We start from the raw sequence: 22582 nt of genomic DNA on the forward strand, positions 1-22582 counted from the left end.
CTATAGGTGAAAAAAAAAGACAATTAACTACATTTTACCTACCTATAAAAAAAAAACTACATTTTACCTTATTCATGATTTATGTTTGGATATGTTATTGTTAGCACTAATACAAACTGACGTACATTAGCACTCAACACCCATTTCATTTAAGATGAAATGAATAGGATTTTTTTTTATAGACATAAAAATTCATTCTTATTACACATAACTGAACAAACATTTAATGTGAAGTAAATAAACGTCTCCTTGAAGATGGTAATTCCACTATCATATTTAATATTTTATTGTATGCATGCCAAAATAAGGGCATGTTTTATAAATATTTTGCAAAATAAATATTTATTTAAAAAGAACATCTTCAATATATTTTTAAAAAACTATTCTTAAAAATAATTTTTATTTTCAGTTTTTAAAATTATGTTTAGAGGGAGTATTTTTCAAGTACTAATGCAAGTATTTGAGAGAGATTATTTTTATAAGTTGTTCAAATTAGCTTACGAGTTATGAATAAGAGCTTACATATAACTTTTTTTCAACTTATTTCATCAAGTTTCTCAAATTAACGTATAAATATGCGCTTATCATAAAGCATTTATTATAAGAGTTTAAATAAGTTGTTTTCCCAGAAGTACCCTAAAATTATCTTTAACTCCGGACAAACTTTATTATAATAAACTTCTCTTCAATTCTAGCACCCAGAAGATTCATTCCAGAATTGATTTAGCCTTCAAAATCAATTACAAAAGAATTCACAAACATGTGTTAGATCGGTTCACATATCCACCAACAAATTTACATCTAAATGTTCGTTCATATGAGAAATGGAAATTGCAGCAGAGCTGATTGCAATTCGCAGGGAAAATATCATCGCATTTAGGGACATATTATAAACTACTCACAATACTTGCAGAAATAATATTTTCTTCATCTCCGAACAATTGTTTATCGGTTCATACAAATACAAGGAATCATCTGCATCTCTAAGCCCTTCTTACAGGTCTAAATATTACAAGAAAGCTAGATACATTATTCAGAATCTAGTTACAAACAAAGTAGTTTTAAATTAAACCATAAAAAAAGAATCCATTTAATAGTATAGTGAAAAAAGAATCATGGGGGCTATTGCCATGATGACAACAAGCAGACCCCCTCCCCTCCCTTTTTTTTTGAGGACCCCAATGGAAGACAGCACAAATAAGGCTCTTCCAATATCTTACTACCCCACTAGACTTCTATTACCTCCATGTGCTTCGTTCAGATATGATCACCATACATCACGCAAATACCTACCATTCAATTGTAGGTTCTTAACCATACCCTCAGCCTTGGAACTATCGAGAGAACCCTGAAATTTATAAGCACGTGAACTTGGTTAGCTAAAGACCATATTCCAAAATTCAACAGAACAGCTAGCAACACATGGAAGTGTAGTGTTTAAAAATCCTTCTGCAATTTATTCAAAAACCAGAATGAATTCTAGGGAGAAATTTCTATGAGTAGCTTTTGAGTTTCAGAATTGATTCTGATACAAGCATTATAGTAAAGAAAATTCATGGCATGGTGAATATGATGAAATGCACCACATAAAGTAATGACAGAGACTTCAAATAGAAAAAACACTTATTTTTTGCATAAGACACAACACTATCTACAATAAATAGACAGGACGTCCCTATACACAAGGAAGCAATGATATCCTCTTTGGCATTATGTGTGAAGTGTTAACAACCACATATCTCAAATAAAAAATCGCTGTGTTCAGCCAATGATACAATGAAGCAAAGTAAAAAATGCATAAGTGCATTTGGCTTGACGTTCACCCATATATCATCAACCCAAGGTAATTCAAGCTTTATATTTTAATGAAATGTATACCTGCTCTTGCAAAATTGTGTGCAGAGTACGGTGCACATCCCTAGCCATGCCCTTGGCATCCCCACACACATAAATGTAAGCTCCCTGAGATATCATGTTCCAAATATCCGAAGCCTGGCCACATAAATAAAGTGTTTAGTATGAGAAGCTGTAAATTGTGAATTGGTAATTAAATGCATCTTGAGAAAGTGTAGGTACCTTCTCCATCATTTTATGTTGCACATATTCCTTGGTAGGTCCCTCCCGTGAGAAGGCAACAATGAGCTCAGAAAGCGCACCACTGTTGACAAAGTGGTTCAACTCATCTTCATAGATGTAGTCCTTGATAAAAATAATCAAAAAAATGTTGGTAACCCGAACTAACTTTTAAGCCTCCACTCTCACACACGCCTAGAACAGAGCCATTTTAAAAAGTCACAAATCTACACGGAAGATAGATAACTTACCATTTGACGATTCCTGCATCCGAAGAATAAAACGGAGGGGCCAAGTTCAGCTCCATCCTCTTTCAGAGCTAATCTTTCCTGAAGAGCATATTAAAACATTTATAAACAATTGACACAGGAAGTTGGATTGGAAGAAAGAATTGGGAGATTAAATATCAAGTTTATTGTTTTAAACCTGCAAGAAACCCCTGAAAGGAGCCAATCCTGTGCCAGGACCTATCATGATTATAGGCACTTTATTATCAGCAGGGAGTTTAAAATTGGACTGTCTAACAAATATTGGAGCCCAACTGCAGTCCTGACTTTTCTCCAATGGCACAGAATTCTGTACATCAAAACAAAAGGTAAGTTATGTTTCGATACGGAGGAATAAATAGCTGCCTCTATTCACTGAAAAAAACTCACAAAATAACCAAGTAGTGTCATCAAATGTGGCCAGAAATTATTGATAGTAACAATAATATTCAACCAGCATGGATTTTCTTTAACAAATTCAAGTTAATACTTGTAATTAAAGCCAATCTTTTTAACAAAAATTATACTGTCTATAATAGCTTACCTTCATCCATGTTGAACACACTCCCCTATGAATCCTACCAGTGGGCATTTTATCATTCACTAATGCACAGGTAACGTGAATTCTGGATGGAGCCATCCTGTGAATTTTAACAAACAGCCAAACTGTAAGTTCTACATGCCCACAAAATACCATGTCTACCTACAGTGAAGCAAGAGTACCAAACAGAACTAACCTAGGAGATGATGAGATCGAATAAAATCTTGGCTGCAGGCGAGGAGCAATTGCTGCGAAAAAGACACCAATTGGAGGTTTGGCTGATGGAAATTCAGCCATGACCTCAAGGAGACTTCTTTGACTGGCAATCACCCACTCTGAATATTCATCCTGTACAGGCAGACCAAAGTAGCATACAAATGAGAAACATGGGATCAAAAGTTAATTTAAATACCCATGGTATAGAACATGAAAAATATTACAACCTTTCCAGCAGGTGAAGCAAGATGTCGTAGGCGGTCGGCTTCAGATGGATTAGATGCATGAGCAGCTAAGGCAAGCAAAACAGACTGGCAAAGTTGTTCAAAGAATTATTAATTGTTAATGAATCCATTAAGAAGATTAAGGGATAAAGTTTGAAATTAAGGATGCATCAATCAAACTAAAATGACGCACCTTTTTGGGTGAACTCAAGACATCTGCATATCGGGCAATTGCTGTTCTTAAAGTACATGGTGGGAAAGTAGGTGGCAAGGAGCTTCCACTAAGTGGTTTCCCATCTTCATCATCAGTATGGACGGAGAAATAGGTATCTGGTGACAAACCTAGTAACCTTACTGCTTCTTCCACAGTTTCAGATAAATTCTCACAGTAAACACCAACATGGTCCCCTGTTTCATATCTGTGAAACAAAACAGCCATATGAAAAAAGAAAAGTGTCAGTACAATATATCAACAATTGTGCTTATACAATTATATATCCACCAGCAGATACTTACGCAACTCCAGTGCCTGAAATGTCAAATTCTAAATGTGTGCAAGAACGATCTGACACAGGAGTATGAAGCTCCTTTCGCACAGCCACATTTGACCTGCACGATTAGTAAGCATGCATGTCAATTACAGTATGGTATAACCCAGTTGCATCTAATTGCATGTTTGGTTTCACACTTTGCACAGAATCCAAGGCATGTTTACTTAGAAGCTAAGATTTTGGCTTCTAAACATATTAGATTCTAGAGCATTTCACCGTGGAACCAAATGTGCTATAAATATTCAACTCTGATGTACCTGACTGGATGTTGAGCATCCACAATAGCATGGCCATTAACATTATGCCACTTCTTTTCATCGACAGATGCATCTAATGGATCATGAATAACAACACGATACTCCAACACAGCAGCCGTATAGGGTGTAGACACAGTTGTATCATCATCACCTCTAAGCAATTCATCCAATGCTGGCCACAATTCTTCTTTCCTGTGATAACAGTCAAAGGGAAGGAGAAACAGCTTGGAATATCAGCATAAAATTTGAGTCCCGCTCCAATAGGTTCAAAACAACTTAAGCAACTCATTACCATGCAGTAAAGTCATCTTCTATGCATTGATCATCATCTCCTAGACCTACTTTGACAAGACGCTTCCCACCTGAAAATGCAGAAGACAGGTCAGATTCGAGTGATGGTGAGAATCTATCAATGTGGGAAAGAATAAGTAGTAAAATAAAATTTAACTATAATCAAGCTTCATGCTATACAAACTATGTTGCCAACAAGAATTATGTGAACCACGGTTAAATGACAACCGGCAGAAATCAAATTGATTAAAAAGAACACACACATGTAATGCCACTCATTCAGAATACTTTAGTTATGACAAAATCTGGAGAACCAAGACGACTTCATAGAAGGTAAGACCCTAGACATTTTAAATGCTGAGTAGTAGACCTTTCATTGTTTCATGATAACAATATTTACGCAATATAAAGATTTTGGGATTTGAACCTTGTCACGTGAGAGTCATTTGAAGAGAGATAAACACAAGAATTGTGTTAGAAATTGCAGAACCTATACAAAGATTCAAATCATGCATAAACCATTTGTGTGTGAATCTCTCTATAAAACATAACCAGTCATGTGACAACCCCATCGTGGGAACCAGACCAAGAGAATTGAATCAATATTTAACTAGAAGGATAATGTGATCGCCGGGGAGGAGTTTCCAATGCATTTACAGTAAATTGACTAGTAAGAGTTTCAACCCATAGGAAAAAGCATGGAAGTTTCAATCAGTATCCAGCATTATATACAGTAGTGACGAAAATAACAGGAATGCACGTAAGTGGAAAAATACGTGTTGGTAACAAATTGTGTAATTATAGATGGTTTTCTATTCTTCAAAATGCTGATTGCCTGCGTGTCAAAACAATTATGTATGTTGGCACCAATGAAATTGAAGCCTGCCAATTCACACACGGCACACAATTTCCTGAAGGATAAAAAGTGATGATAAAGACAAATTACCAAAATCAGCAAGCTTATCATCCACTTCAATGGCGACCTGTGTCAATTAAAATCAGTATGAGATACAGCAAAGAAAGAAGCAACTCCATGACAAGATTCAAAGCTCAGAAAAAGCCACAAAAATATAGGAATTCAAATGCAAACCTTATTAAAATGCTCATACTGCCTGTTCCCCAGACCAAAAACAGCATACTCAAGATTTCGAAGCCATCCTTCTTCTTTCTCATCTCCCTGAAATCAAATTCATGCAATTCAATATGTAAAACACTACAATTATTTCACTCTGAATAATGTCAATGCAACCAGGGCTATTTTCAAAACTTACCTCCAGAAACCATTTGTAAAATCTCGCCGCATTATCAGTTGGCTCACCATCACCATATCTACAATACAATCACCCCACAATTCAGAATAAAATCCTCATAAAACAGCACACAGAAGCACACAAAGATGAAGGCAAAAAAAAAATGCAGAAAACAAAACCTACGTAGCTAAGAAGAAAAGTGCCAGTGTCTCTTTCTTGAGCTTTTCCTCATACTCATCATCGTCCTGGGCATAATCATCCTGCTCAGCAAAACCCCAAAAGCGTAAGCATGAAAATTCACACACCAAATGGAAAATGCAAAAAAGGAGAAAGCAAACAGTACCATATCAACAATTTTGAACTTGGCTTTTTCGTATCGCACTTTTGCCTCTTCCGCAATCGCCTATTGACAAAGCAAAATTCCAGTGATCAAGCAATACATATAACTCTGCTTCAATTTGTACACAATTTCAATTCCAATTCCAATTTACCTTGGCGAATCCTTCAGCAGTACCAGTCTGAGTACCGAAGAAGATGGTGACCTTTCTGGTACCGTCGTCAACCTCAGCCTCGTCGCTAAGCTTCTCGACGACGCGCTTGGGAGGCTCGATGGACTTAGCCTTGTTACCGGTGGATCTGCGCCAAATGAAAACGACGACGCATCCGATGAGGACGGCGATGGAGGTGGTAAGCACCATGACGAACTCACGATTCTCGAGGAAGACGGAGCCGGCGCCGGAGGTGGAGGAGACGTTGGAAGGGTCGAGTGTGCCCTTGATCATGGCGGACATCAGATCCAGAGGCGAAATCTTCATGGAGCTTGATTCTTCCATGGAAATTGATCGATTGAAGAACGAAGAATGAAGAATGAAGAATGAAGAAGAAGAAAGAGTCTCTCTCACAAGAATTGTTAGGTGTGAGAAGTAGTTGGGAGCTGAGAGAAACAGAGAGAGACTCTTGAAGAAGGAAATGAGAAGAGAATGGGGTTTTTATTGTTGCGTTGCGAGGGAAACAATGCTGGTTTCTTCACTCAATGAATGAAGAACCAACGCCTACCAACCCAGACCGGTCAAATCCACCTACTACTCCCACCTCCCTTCTTAACCATGGTTAATATTTTGCGCTTCTCGTCACTCGTTCAGGAAAAAGTTACGTACTCTTATCTCTTTCAATAAATTTCTGTTTATCTTATCGGAATCCAAATTTATGCTCTTATCCTTACGACTCCAACCTGCTTATCATCATTGTTTATCACTAATCCAACACATTATTGGTAAAATTATTTATTTATTTATTTATTTTAATAAGTGCTTTTCATCTATTTATTTTATTATTATTACACGTTATTTTGGTATTATTATGACCTTTTCAACACTTTTTGTTTCAATATTTTAGTTGAAATTTGGTCTACCAATCGAAAACGAGCGCAGCTGAACATCCTTCATCCTAGCTAGATAGTAGATACTTGAGTCCAAGCTACTTGTGGTCTTTTCTTTTTCCATTTTCACAGGGGAATCAACAATTTCAGAATTTACAGAGGAGGGATTTCAGCCAATTGAAAGATAGATATCATGATCTTTTATTTCAGCCACTAAAAATTGTGGAGTAATTTATCATGTTTGTTGTATTATAAAACAATATTTTGACGGAGTTTTAAATTTATTTTTTCTATATTTGATATATATTGTAAACTAGTTTATTTTATTATATTTTATCTTTTTATTTACATTTTCTTTTAATTATTTATACGTATCTCTTTTTTTTTGACAGAATTTATACGTATCTCTTGTTTCCATTTCATTATTACAAATTTATCATTTTAAATTATTTATACATGCAATACTATAGATATAACGTATTTAATATATAAGTTCAAAAAAAACGTATTTAATATATACACACATATACTTAATAGAAAACAATACATTTACCTAACATGTGTCGCTAGTAGTGGTAAAAAAAAGGATAATCATTTGTTGACACCTCAAAAATGAGGTGGAATGAGGTGGAGGAGGAGAGAGATAGGAAGAAATGAAAAAAGTAAGAGAGAGAAAGTATAAGATGTGATAAGTGATAAGATGAGAGAAATAGAGATAAAAATAGGTGAAAATGAAGTGTATAAAAAAGGAGGTGTGTATATATCATTGTTGTAAAAAAAATTGATGTTTGACCTTTGATCTTGACCACACTCTTACACCAACAAAAATCAATAAATTCTCTTTTTTTTAAGTCCATTACATTCTCTGTCATGCATCTCTAGGGTTACTAAAAGGTACACCCTCCGGTCACTATTATAAATGAAAAACAACATTTTAGATTCATTGAATAAATGGTGTATCAAGTCATTATAATAGACTAGATACATCATTTATTGAATGCATTTAAAAACTTGTTTTTTCTTATAATAGTGACCGGATGGTGTATTTAAGGAATCAAGCCTATAAAATAAATTTTGTTTCAAAAAAAGGCTATATTATAAAAACAATAATTCTTTAAAAAACCCATTAAATGAAATCAACTAGGTGAGTTGAAAAATGTCACAATATAATGATATATAGTCATGCATCAAAATTTAAATTGATATTTTAAAAAGATAGCATGAAATTATGTGATTATATAATATTATATAGTTTTATTAATTATTTACAATCTTATCAGTTTTTTACGCACTATTAGAAAGAATGATGGGCTAATTAATATTTTATATTTTTTCATATCATAAAATTTTCTATATCATCATTTTTCATAGTTATATTAATAAATAATCAATACTAGTGTTTTTTACCCGCGCGTTGCATGGGGAATACAACTATTATATTTGATAGGTCAATTAATACCTTGATCATTAAAAATATAATAAACAATTGATGAAATAGAAGAGTATGAAATGATGAGCAAAGTGGACAAAAAGTCTTAAATTAAAACCCTTGTTGCATAGATTGAACTTCGTACAATTGAATAACTAATAAAAAAATTGGTTAACCAAATCTCAAATTAAGCAAAACATATTAGGGGATGTGGTTTAATGATGGCTAATAAACAATAGCTGATTTAATCTACAATGAAAAAAAGAAAAAAGATTCTTTATGTACGTGATTATGCGAGTTCATTTTTTACACAATAAAATAAACTAAGTTTGACCCATATCAACATGAAGTCGTTTCACATTCTTCATGAGCCTAAAGACAATAACACAAATTATAGATATGAAGAATCACCAATAAAGCATTCAGAACACATTTTAATCTTAGAAAAAAAAGAATATACCGCGAAATTTGTTATTGTATTTGATACATTAATTAATACTTAATGAACGTACTTTCTTGTTAAAATATATTTCTTCCCGTAGGAGAATTTAACTCCTATAATAATTTGTACAAAAAAATTAAAGTGGACTATATTATTATGTAGTAAAAAATTAACATCAAACTATATTATATTATGTTTTTCTTGTAACAAAAAAAAATTCCGATGAAATCTTATTAACATTTATTTTTATGTAGAAGTATTTTCATGTAAAATATTCTTCCTATATATAAAAGCTTTTAGGCTCTTTCTAATACATTTAGATCCAGCTTCTCCTTACTCTCAGGATGCCTGAAAGTCTTTTCTCAAGTCTATCTGGTGGGTAATATCGATGAAGATGATGACACCCACCATACCTTGCTTGCTTCAAGGTCGATCTCTTGTATCCTTCTCCTGCCGAAGACTTTAAGAGTAAACCTTGCCATTACAACTTTCATCGATCGAGTTTCAGTTGCTTTTTCTGTTGATCCAGATGAGAAAGCTTACTAAGGCAACCTCTGCTTTTGTCTATCTCCCAATATAAGAAGCATGTTGCTTTGCTCTTATAGTAATACTAATGGGCGTACTTTAGAACAAATTTCTAGCGAAGGTCTTGACGGTTTGGAACTGAAAGGTTTGGTTCATTAATAATATCTAGTAGTTTCATCATGCTATTCTGCTTTTGAGCTTGTTGTACTTACCGGAGCATTTCTGCGATAAAAAAATTCAGAATAGTAAAGCATTCGTAGTATGCTCCCTTTACTTGCTCTAGTGCTCAAGTGATAGCTGAGTGCATAATGTTTGCATCTGAATTATATATAAAAGACTCTTAAAAACAACTACTTAATTCTCCATTACAAAGAATATACATTACATCAGAACCTAATTATTATTTGTCAGTGACATAAGTGTCGAAAATAATAGTAATGGAAATTTCGAATGGTGTGGATAAGGGTTAAAAGTCCAATCTCATAAGAAAGAAAAATATCCATTTACATCAAAATCTCTCTCAGATTTCTCTACCTCACTATCACCACCGTTTTTCTTATAAAAAATCCACAAACACACTCACAAATTCCACACAGTACCTAACATCATATGCAAATTTTGTTTTCACTGCAACCAGAGTATGTTCTCTGGCATAAAAAAACACTTCATAAAGTAAGAAGGTATCACATTTTGAATTTAAATCATTAAAATATTTATTTCTAATTAAAAAATCAAATGAAACTTGCTTCCAAATCAGCAGCAATCCTAGATTCTATTTCTTATTGTTGTCCAACTTTAACATGAATTAATATGAACTCATGCTAATTCAAATGAAACTTGCTTCCAAATCAGCAGCTTCCAGCCGTATCTGCATTCTAAGTAATAGAAAATCAAGAACTCATGAAGTGAGATTGATAGACATGTTAGAGTAGGATAGACTAAAGACCACCAAACATAATAGCAATATGTGCAACATCAATCTAGCTATGATAGTGCAAAGATAGCAATCAAATTTGCAGACAGATATGAAAGCCAAAGAATGAATTGAAGCCACTTTTTGGCTATGGCCTTCCAGTGGTTTCCATAACCAATCAGATCTATTTGTAAGGAGAAACTAATCACATGCTACTAAAGAAGATGAATGGAAGAAAACCCCTCTAGAAATTTTAGACCCATTATATTTGTTGAACGGCTAAAACAACTCTTTGCCTTATGTAGCACTGTTGTTGAAAGTACAATAACCAAATCAAAAACATATGCTGATACTAAATCGTAATGTGACAATTACACACTCATGCAAGCAAGACTTCAATTCCAATCACACTAAAGTTTGATTAATTGAACCATAGTAGAACAATGATTAATTATAAAATCTAATATTGTCTTCGAAAAGTGATTTTTAATATATGTAATGATGATAGATAGATGTAGAATTGATGAACTAAGTCAGTAAAACTATATATGCATCACAGTAGTGCAACACCAAACACACATCTTTATCTCTTATCTGGTGAATATATACATATGCATCACAGTAGTGCAACACCAAACACACATCTCTATCTCTTATCTGGTGAATATATACATATAATGGACTGAGAAAAACCTCCATGAGTACTGGTCTCACATGTTTCGTGGCTTACTTGAAATGAGAGCAAGATAAGATCTTGAGTCATCAATCATGTTTCATCTTCAGCTAGCTGAGAATCAGAGAGTGTAGTCAGAAAGAGGTATGCACCTCATTGTCGTTCTGTACATACGGATAAATTCATGTCAAAAATATAAATTAAGATAAAATACAGAAATAAACAACATAAATCCTAATCAAATCTAAAATTTAAAAAATGTACTAAATAAAAATAGATAAAAACTATCAAAATCTAGCAAATCACAATAAAAACTCATAAAATCCGGAATTAATTAAAAATCCGAAAATTCAATAAAAATATCATAAAAATTAATTAATACTCTAAAAATAAATCAAAATAAATTAAGATAAAATCAAGAAATAAAAAACATAAATCCTAATCAAATCTAAAATTTAAAAATGTATTTTTTTATTAAGGAGAAATAAGGTAAGGAAAAATCAGGGCACATGTGGCAAGTGGGGCCAAGGAGAAAGAGCTTACATGTAAAATATTAGGTGAGAATTAATCTGGGAGCGACACGTCACTAACTTGACCTGTGAGAGCGACACGTCATGCTAGAAGTTGTTCTTTTCTAATATATATTGATAATGAAAAAATTAATACATTCTTGATTTATGATGCATGTCTGAGAGGTTATATAACAAATTTCCTTATTATAACAAAAATAATTAAGATTTTTTTTCTCAATTCTAAGATGGTTGTCAGGGCTATGTACCAAGCTTCTTGCCCAATGGAGATTCAGACAATAATGCAGGACTGCTGGAGGATTGCTTCCAGTATATCATCAATTTTGAAGATTTGCCATGTGTGTACCAAGCTTCTTGCCCAATGGAGATTCAGACAATAATGCAGGACTGCTGGAGGATTGCTTCCAGTATATCATCAATTTTGAAGATTTGCCATGTGTGTACCAAGCTTCTTTCCCGATGGAGATTCAGACAAATAGACAATAATGCAGGATTGTTGGAGGATTGCTTAACTTTGGAAATTTGCCATATATGTGAGATGAGTGGCCAATAATGTAGCACATATTTTAACTTCTATTGCTATTAATTTCCCTTCTCATGTGTTTCTTTGTATGGTGGGATGATCTCTCACATAAGGATGTTAAAGCTTTGCTTGTAGATAGAGCTGGGCGAATTGGCCCACGCCCGCGGGCTGGCCCGCTTAACCCGCAGCCCGCGCGTGTTGTGGCCCGGTGATTGGTTGCCCGTTTAAAAGCGGGCCTACGCAGTCTGGCCCGCTCAACCCGCGAGTTCAGGCGGGTTGAACCGCGGTTTTGCGGGTTGGACCGCATTACAAAAGAAAAAAAATATAAGTCTTGAATTGAAGAACTGGCCCAACAGAAAAAGAAAAAAGTTTAAGACACCATTCCTCTCTCTAAAATCTGATTTCATTCCTAAATTAACAAACCCTAAATTACTTTGGTTCCTCTCTCTCTCAAAATCACGTACGCTCCCTCTCTTCCTCAAGTCCTAGCGCCAGCAGCCATTCGCCCACCACGCCACGCCACCACGCCGCCGCGCCACCGCACCTCCCGCCGCATCAACCAGGTTTGCTCCTCCTCTCTTATCTCTTTCCCCTTGTCTACCTAAAGCCTATAATTTCAACGTTATGTATTGTTTGGTACTCTAATAACACAGCACACAATTAGCCTTACTTTCTGCTAGTGTTTTGTATAATTATGATTGTATCTTCAATCGTGTTTTTATTTATTTATTATTTTACCTATTACTGCAATGGAAAAATGAAAATTTGATATCTTGTGTTGCTTACATTCTTTCTGTTTTGCTCTGGTTACTTGTAACTTAGTTTAGAACTCAACTTTTCCATTCAACAAAGTTTGACAACTTTGGAAAAAAATCCATTTATTTTTTAATTTAGTCATTTATAAGGTTTTTAATGAAAAAAAAAATTTTAATTTAGTTTTAAATTCCATTTTTATTATTTTTTAATTTGGCCTGTGGCCCGCGGGCCAGCCCGCTTATCCGCGTGGCGGGTGCGGACCAGCTTAATAGAGGCCCGTTTAAATGCGGGCCTAACCGCATACCCAGCTCTACTTGTAGACAATGCTTTTTCTAAAATATAAGGCGAGTTTTCCATAAAATAAAATAAAATCTAGGTGAGTTGAACAATCTCACAATATATAGTCACGATCGAGTTAAACTTAAATATAAAAATCAAAATTAATAATAATATTTTAGAAAGATAGCAAAAGTTATATGAATTATTATATAAATTAGGCTTAAATAAGCTTTTGGTCCCTAAAATTTTATAGGGAATTAAATTGGGGTCCTAAACTTTTTTCCATCAAATGTTATTCCTGAAATTATTTTTTATCAAATTATGTCCTTTCATCAAATTTTGACCTTTCATCAAATTTTGATTAGTCAACGGTCCAGTTGTGAATCTAATCAGTAGAGGTTGTCCAGTCTTTTTACATCAATTTTAGTCCCTGAAATCTTTTTAAATCATATTTTCAGTCATCATTTCCACCACCACACTCCTTTACCTTTTTCACCAACATCTTTCATTCTCTACCCATAAATTTTTCAAACTGCAACCCTTCTTGGTGACTCTTGCAGCTTGAAGATCTGCAAGGGTTGTGGTCTGGAAAATTTATAGGTACAGGATGAAGGATGTTGGGGAAGAAGGTAGAGGAGTGTGGTGTGGGAAGAAGGATTGAAGATATGATTTAAAAAAAAAATTGGGACTAAAATTGATGCGAAAAAGTCCACGTGGACACCCTTTGCTCACTAGGTTCGCCACTGGACCGTTGACGGGTCAGAATTAATGGAAATGACTTAATTTACTTAAAAAAATTCAGAGATAACATTTGATGCAAAAAAAAAATCGGGACTCCATTTGATTACCTTTACAATTTCAGGGACCAAAAGCTTATTTAAGCTTATAAATTATATAGTTTTATTAATTATTTACAATCCAAAAAGTTTTTTTATTGAAAAGAATGATGGGTTAATATCTTTTATTTCTTTATAACATAATTTTTTATATCATTATTTTTAATATTTTTTTTTTGCTGCATTGGAAAAACCATTATTTTTAATATTGTATTAATAAATAATCAATATATATATAATGAAAAAGATAAATATTAAAAGGGTTATTTTTTTTATAATTCTTGTAAAATATGGGTAACTAGTCCCTTAAAAAAAATCATAGCTTTTAATCTACAAAAATATTAAATGGATGAAATTAGCTTATATATAGTTAGGGTGGAAATAGGTCGGGCCGAGCCAGGCTTTGCGTGGCCCAAGTCTAGCCTGCATTCTCTTTTTGTGGCCTATGTCTGGCTTGTGGCCTATCAATATGCCAAATTTTAAGGCTTGGCCTGACCTTTTATAAGGTCTGACTTGACCTATAAGCCTACTTAAAAACCTATTTAACAGAAAATTTCACCAAAAGAAGACATTAGGCCAGCGGATCACTAATAGGCTAGCGGGCTAATATGCCTTTTTATATATCATTTCATTTTCTTTATTATATTTATATAATATTATTAATAAAAATAATAGATAAGTAGGCCGACCTATCAGGCCAAATATGTTTTTTTAATTGTTTGGGACTGACATTTTTAGTTAAACAAGCGTTTTAAAAAACCTAAGCCTAGCCTTTTTAATAAACGAGTCAGGTCAGGTCGAGTCTTAGACGAGCCGAGCCATAAGCCCCTGACGAACCATCTTACCTATTTCCACCCCTATATATAATATTTTTTATGACGATTTTTGTGTATTAGTAGCGGTCTAAACCGCCACAAATAAATGAAAGACTAATTTTTTATTAATGGATCAACAAACTATGAATTTTTTTTATAAATAATTCACCCCAATTTCACATGAATAAAAACGCATTTAACTCGTATTAAAATATTGTTTAAGCTTTTGTTTCATTTTTTAATGAGCCATGCAAACCATGATGTTACAACTCGTACAAAGAAAGTGGGCGCGCGCCTTTTGGCTTTTAATGTTAAAATAAGAACGAGAGATGAATAATTTCCCACGTGCTTCCATTCTCTTTCTGGTTGTTTATGGGTCGGCGTAGGGTAGCATAGCTCCATGCAATTTCCAAACACCGGTGGCAACGCGACCACGTGTGGTGGTGTTCAACCAATAGCTCAACCGACATTAAAAAATTGAGAACGAGAATTATATATGTGGTGAGTGGTCAATTTGTTTAATCAAATTGTATATGTGGTCATAAAACTACACTAATTAAGATTCAGATCTGAAAACTTACTCCCCGTGTAGAATTGTTGTAGTGTCTTTTGGATATGTCATTGCCCAGAAATTTAAATGAGATTCAACTAGTTGGTTAAGAGGGGGAGAAATTTGTTGGGGAAAATGACAAATAACAACAATTTGCGGAAGGTCTTGGATCGAATTTTTCCCTGCGTGCAATTAAAATAGGCTACAGACAAACAACTCAGACAATAATTAGTAAACACAAAATAGAATAAATAAAATGTAAGAGACACCAGAATTATTTTAACGTGGGGAAAATCCTCAAAGAGGTAAAAACCCCACGGGACCAAGTTAGTAAAATTCTCTACTAATAAATTAATGGAATACATCACAGGTTTTCCTGGAGCCACCAGGGATCAACATAACAATTACAATCTTCACCAATAAAGTGGATAACAACAGAGTAAATTTTACCCCAAGGGTACACTGAAACAGAGAAGGCAAAAACACCAAAAGAAAAATATTAATATTACGAGCTCACTGACATGATTTACCCAATGAAAAATCAGCTAAATCAGAGCACTTCAACAGTGCCACTCTTCTGTCAATGAATCAGTCTTCTTCTCTATTCTCTATGTTGCAACATCCTTTTTTTTTTCTTTCTGTGGAGGATTTCTTTCTCTCGCACAGTACCGTGTCTCTCTCTCACAAGGATTCTTTTTGTCTTGTGTATATGATGATGTGCTTCACCAATTCTCTATTTATTCTCTATTTATAGAGTATAGTCTTCTCTCCAACGGTACTTTTCAACTCAACGGTACCATTCATCAATTCCTTATATTTCCAAGGAATTCTAATTTCTCTTCATCTCTTGCTAACCGTACAGAGGCTGATCAATCTCCAGTAGAGAAATCTGATTTCTCTTCTCAATTTCTTTGACTTCACGTGACAATTGCTAAGGCAAGGAAATAAGGGTATAAACCCTTTTTGTGCCAACATGGGCTACGGCCCACTCTTTCTTTAATTCTCTTTTTTTTTTCTTTTATAATATATGCAAGGCAATGTGGGCTCACTTTATTTGGTGACCCACAGAACAAAATTTAAACCCAGAAACTCTAAAAAAAATTACCCCCAAATTGAAGAATGCTCTGAGCAATAAAAAGCCAGAACAAATTTAAGGAAGAACAGATGAGCACAAGGGAAGGCATGTGTGCTTGTGTTAATATTGTGTTCCATTTGAGTTTTATTTTGAGTTCCTAGGTGGTTGGAGATGAAGATAACATGATTAGGATGATTTTTTTCTTCTTATTTTGGTCTCTCTATATCTACATCTCTAAAAACCTGCATGTTAATTACTATGCTATATAATCAGGCGAATGGCCCGAGGAACAAAAGCTTTACATGCCAAAATGTTATAAGAGGTGCATTTAAGTGATAATTTAATTCAGGGGGCAATATCAATAATAATTCACTAGTATATAGTTTAGAAAAAAAGTATATAATGAGTTGAAAATTATAAAGATATGTGTTACAATAATAGTGAAGTACCTCATCAAGGGTTAATTAATTTAACCCAATTTATACTTAAAGTCATTTAGACGATCCCTAATTCACTGAAGCAAAAAAAAGACGATCCCTAATTATATTAATATACATTAAAGGCTTAAATACTCTTTTTGTCCTTGAAATTGTAAAGAGAATCAAATGTGGTCCCTATAAAATTTTCGGATCAAATTATGTCCCTAAAATTGTTTTTTTAATCTAATTAAGTCATTTTGCTCAATTTTGACTAGTCAATGGTCCAATGACAAGCCTAGTCAGCTAAAGATGGTCACGTGGACTTTTTCACATCAATTTTAGTCCTTTGAAAATTATTTTAATCAATTTTAGTCCTTGTTCTTCCACCTTCTTCCTCTTCATTCATAACTCAAATCCTTAAATCCAGAAATTCAAAACCGCAAAAAAATTATATGTTCATCACATTCACCTTGTTCTTCCTTTTGAATTTATGAGATTTGAGTTATGGAGAAAGAGGAAGAAGGTGGAAGAACATGGACAAAAATTGATTAAAATATTTTTCAAGGGACTAAAATTGATGTGAAAAAGTCCACGTGACCGTCCTTAGCTGACTAGGCTTGTCACTGGACCGTTGACCGGTCAAAATTGAGCAAAATGACTTAATTAGATTAAAAACACAATTTTAGGAACCCAATTTGATGCGAAAAATTTATAAGGACCAGATTTGATTCCCTTTACAATTTTAAGGACCAAAAGGTTATTTAAGCCTACATTAAATGGTTTTATAATTTCAACGGCCATTCATAACTAATAATGTGTTGGCATACACTTAAAAAAAACGCTGGTTTACATAATTGTGCATAACTTGGCTCTATAGTTTATGGAATAATTCAAGACCGGTGTATGTGTATATAGAAGAATTTGTATGAGAGACATATCATTTTAATGTAATTTTCGAATCTCAAGGGGATTGTTGGCTGTGAAGATATATTGAGAAATAAAAAATGCATGTGTTTTTTTTGTGATGAATAAGTGTGAGAACTCGTGACAAATCTATATATAAGTCCTGATAACCTTAAGGGTAAAACAGTAATTCAAAATATTGATACACATGCATGAAATTTTTTGCATGGTTAATTTTGAAATTGTGTTAGTTATTGCATTGGAAATCAATTGTGGCCTTCTATTAGCTTTTATCTTGGTCATGATTTCGTTCCTTTCAAGTCAGGGGTTGCTCTCTATTCTTTGTGTTCCAGACTCTAGTCAGAGTTGCGTTTTGATTTTTTCACTTCCTCTAAAGCCCTCAATTAATTTGATTCGTAATTAAGGTTGCCATGGTTCTCTGTTCTTTTAAAGGTCTCGGTGAGTACTTATTCTAATTCTTCAATTGTTTATGTTTTTCCTTCCTACATCATTTCTCTCTCTTTATTTGTATCATTTTCTCTTTCATCATCATTCAAATTTTCGATACTTGTTGAAGGTTAGTCGATAAGTAAATTTCTTGAATCGGATTTCCCTAACACCACAGAGCAATTGGGAACAACAACAATAGAAATATATATCGGGGGAGAAAGGGAGCTCAACTCTACACAGCGGGGTTGGAGGCTAGCGAGGGTGTCAAATGAGGTTTATCTACCTTGTTGTTCTACGTCACTCTCCAACATCAAATTCGTTTTCTTCCCTCTTTCTTCCGCATTTCTATTGTTCCTCTTTCGCTTACTCCTTTTGTTCAATTGCTTATGCAGCCATGGTTGACGAAATCCATGGTAGAGTTGTTCCATATCCCACAAAAATTGATGTTCAGGTATGCATAATTTCCTTATGTATCTTTCAAAATCAAAACTTTGAGTCGGTGCGATTTATTTAAGGTTCGTCCTGGGAAAGAGTTTTTTTAATGGTGGCGTTAGTGGGGGGAGGGGACTGAGCAATACTTGCTCTTGCAATTCATATGCTCTTCCCTTTCATCTATATATATCCCTCTTGCAATTCATTTTGGTATTGCTAAACAGTTAGCCATCATAAGACTAAAAATTTTGGGACTTAGAGATCAAATTAAGAGAGTAGTTTTCTCATGACCGGAAAATTCTTCTCCACACACTTTATGCAGAAATGGAACCTTTAATACGTCATCCCAAGTGTGTGTGAGACTTTTTTTTTTTTTGAAAGTAAGTGTGTTGAGACTTATTGGTATTGGTATGTTATTACAGATCAGATTATGCTATCTGAGTATAATGCATTCAAAATGTTCGTGCTTAGTTGCGTTACTTTACTATACTTTTTTTATAGTTTTAGACTTTTAGTTTTCCTCTGTTGAATTATCTGGTCAATTTGTTCTCCGTTTAATTAATTAATGTGTGCAAATGACGAAAGGCTGCAAATTAGAATATACTATAAATTATCAAATCTCAAGGCACATGGAATCAACATTTTTTTGTAATGACATATGGACAACATAGGGACTATGGAGTACTAATTTGTAAATGACCTAAAAGTCAATAGCAAGAATCAAACTATACAAGTACAAAAATAATAATCAAACAATTTTTATCGAACCACTATTGTCAAACAATAAATAAGGCAGCAACTATTTTTTTGACCGTAATAAGGCAGCAACTATAATAGTTTCACGATAAATATTTAATTATGCATTTTCATTCGCCGGTTTAGTGTGGATCGAGGAAGTCACTTCTGAAGCGAATTCTTTTGTTTCTGTGGATCTTTTGGCCTATGCGTCAGTCCAAGTTTAATGTTATTCAATCATCTTTCAAAAAAAAATTAATTATGCCTTCTCACACCTGTTCGACTCATTTCACAATTCAATCACTTTAAAAATTAAAATAAGTCATATTTATTACTGGTTAAATTGTTTTATTGATTTTTTAAAATAAATAATCGTCATTAATGTGTGATAATTAGTGCATCTCAAGCCACTAACAAATGCTATACGTTTAAGTAATTAAGTACTCCAAGAATCCACATTAAAATCAACAAAAATCTAAACATGCATTTCTGTAACCTTTAAGTCAATTTTATTGGTTACACATTCAATTTCAACGGCCCTAAGTCTTCATTAATGATTATAGTTGTTAGTAGTTATAATTACAAGTCCAAACATTTGAACTCAAAACATGAAGGCTTGATACTCCCTTCCGTTCCTATTTATAAGAATCAAACTAATATTTTATGTCCTTTAAGAAAGTGGTTGGTAGTATTAAATTTGTTCAAATTTATCTAAACTTTCCAAAACTACCCTAACTTATTTTATTTTATTTCTATTTATCATTAATGAGTTACATAGTGGAAAGAAGGAGAAACCTCTATTAAATGAGGATATTGTTGCCAAAAAATAATTAATGTATCTTGAAATTTGAATTGGTTCTTATAAAAAAGGACCAAGCTACACCCTTTACTTGGTTCTTATAAATAGGAACGGAGGGAGTAGTATTTTTGGTCTCTCACTTATCATAATTTGACTGTTCTGGTTCCTCGGTGAATTTATTAGCCTACAATGTCCCTCATGTTTATTAACAGTTGCGGTTTTAATTTTTTGTTAACTTTCATCTAATATTTAACGGTTTTTAATTAAAAAATAAATTAAAAATAGGGCTTGAAGAACAGGTTTATGTTTTCTAATTAACAAATTTATGATTTTTAGTTTTTTTATTTGATTTTTTAATTAAAAACCGTCAAAAATTGGATAGAAGTTGACAGAAAACCAAAACTGCAATAATTAGTAAATGTGAAAGATGTTGTAGACTAATAAATTTCAAGAGACCAACAAGGTGTAGCACAACTGGTAGATAGTTGTACTCCTTAACCATCTAGTCCAGGGTCCGATTCCTGGGCGGTGCGTATGGAGAAGCATTTGTTGGGAGAGGCCTACCCACTTAACGTAATCTCAGAGCCTCGAGGGATTAGTCTCATGACTGTCGGCGGTGGGGATACCTTAGGAAACCAAAAAAAAAATTTCAAGAAAGACCAAAACTGTCAAATCGTTATAAGTGAGAGATCAAAAGTGCTATTAAGTCAAATATGAAAGACATAAGGGTGGGGAGGGGAAGGTCCAGGGTTCAAACCCTGGAAGAAAAATTTGAAGAGATTTTCTAACTTACTAACAACTAACCACTAACATTTGTCTATAAAAAAAAGGCTTAATACATCAGAAGACCCCTGAATTTATAAATGGAATCAGTTCCAGGGTCTGTAAAATTTTCGCATCAAATTGGGTCCCTAAGAAAATTTTTTTAATTCAATTAAGGTCAAATGCTGTCAGACCTCAATTTTGTCCTAGTCATCAATTACACGTGCCTTTTATAATTATTTTTTAATTAAAAAATTAAAAAAAATAAATAAATCCAAGTCAATTATTTAATCAGAATAATCTAATAATCCCTTAACTAAACAATCTAATAATCTAACTAATAAACTAAACTAATAATCTAACCTAATCTAATTATCCCTCTCACATTTTTCCATTTACCTCTTCATCTTCATCCTCTTTATCTTCTTCCACTTCCTCTTCTTCCATCAAACCCAGCAGTCTACAACCACCACCACCTCATCTCTCTTCCTCCTCCTCCTCCTCTAACCCACCACCACCAACTATACCATCAACCATAACGGCAAAATAAAGTCCCCATTTTTTAACCAAAACACCTCCCCTCTCACAATCTTACAAAGCACCAACAGTGCTTCAAAACAAAGGAACAACAAAATGAAGAAAGAAAGAAACAGAGATATGTCCAGGAGATATAAAAACAAGACTAGCAACCAACCACTGGACAGAACCCGCAAGTCTAAGACTAGGAACCCAACCAAAAGAAAATTGAACAGAGAACACAGGGGAAGGTAGCAGAAACTTTTCTACACTGAACTTTAAACCCACTGCTCAAGAACCAGACACAAAACAACCTTCTAAAACACGGTTGAGAACTTGAATTTCCCACTCACCACCCTGACCATCCATGGTTGTTTTTGCACCTTGGAAATCGCGGCCTGAGCTCTTCTTCCCCTGTGAGTCCAAATCGCGGCCTGAGCACACCGAAACAACATTGGGTCGTTGTCGTTCTGGTTCTTCCTTCCCCTTCTGCTTCGAATTCCTCCTCTTCCTTATACTGGTCCCTGAGAAATGGAAGAGGAAGCGCACCCCAGATCCACGCACCACCACCACCCAAGATCCACGCACCCCATATCCCAGATCCGCCAATCGCACCACCACCGCGCACCCTAGATCCACCCTCTTTCATCTCCTCCGATCGCGCCTCTTCCTTCACTCCCTCCTCCTCCACCCCAACACCAGCACTTTTCTACATTTAGGGTTTTGGGTCCTTAGGGAGTTGATGAATCAGATTAGGAAGAAAATGATTATTTCTGGGTTTGTTCATGATGTTTTTTTAATTAGGGATTAGGGATTAATATTAATATAGATTAGGTTAGGTATTAGATTATGTTAGGTATTAGATCAGGTTTTTATTTAGATTAGGGATTTTATTAAGTTTTTTATTTTTTTTATTTATGCTTTAATGTATGAGTTGGAAATAAAATTTAAAGTTTCATAATTTTTCTATTTTAAAAAAATTAAAAAGCCATGTGGAATTGCTTAGTATGACAAAATTGAGGTTTGACAGCATTTGGCCTTAATTGAATTAAAAAAAAACTTTCTTAGGGACCCAATTTGATGCGAAAATTTTACAGGCCCTGAAACTGATTCACTTTACAATTTTAGGGGCCTTCTGATGTATTAAGCCTAAAAAAAAATATATGAAAGACA

At 34.0% G+C, this 22582-nt stretch overlaps 1 protein-coding gene across 1 annotated transcript; it reads right to left on the reverse strand.

Moving 5' to 3' along the window:
• Nucleotides 1-907: 907 nt before the first annotated feature.
• On the reverse strand, nt 908-6813 carry LOC130710329 (NADPH--cytochrome P450 reductase-like). Its single transcript, XM_057559552.1, has 18 exons — nt 6161-6813; nt 6013-6072; nt 5853-5929; nt 5691-5748; nt 5510-5596; nt 5366-5402; nt 4421-4490; nt 4129-4320; nt 3837-3929; nt 3514-3739; nt 3324-3407; nt 3077-3228; nt 2884-2980; nt 2500-2649; nt 2325-2402; nt 2077-2199; nt 1879-1992; nt 908-1348 (listed from the first exon to the last, which is right to left on the reverse strand). The coding sequence occupies exons 1-18, from the start codon at nt 6500-6502 to the stop codon at nt 1268-1270; spliced, it is 2121 nt and encodes a 706-aa protein (XP_057415535.1). The 5' UTR covers nt 6503-6813; the 3' UTR covers nt 908-1267.
• Nucleotides 6814-22582: the final 15769 nt, after the last annotated feature.

This window comes from Lotus japonicus, chromosome 4 (assembly GCF_012489685.1).
Source record: "Lotus japonicus ecotype B-129 chromosome 4, LjGifu_v1.2".
NCBI lineage: Eukaryota > Viridiplantae > Streptophyta > Magnoliopsida > Fabales > Fabaceae > Lotus > Lotus japonicus.

What these genes read in the sequence shown, in the direction of transcription:
- LOC130710329 (XM_057559552.1), bottom strand. Translation starts at nt 6,502, where the DNA reads ATGGAAGAATCAAGCTCCATGAAGATTTCGCCTCTGGATCTGATGTCC. An exon ending in TGATAAGCTTGCTGATTTTG is followed by an intron (nt 4,491 to 5,365) that starts GTAATTTGTCTT and finishes CTGCATTTTCAG; the next exon opens with GTGGGAAGCGTCTTGTCAAA. An exon ending in TGTGTTCAACATGGATGAAG is followed by an intron (nt 2,650 to 2,883) that starts GTAAGCTATTAT and finishes TTTGATGTACAG; the next exon opens with AATTCTGTGCCATTGGAGAA.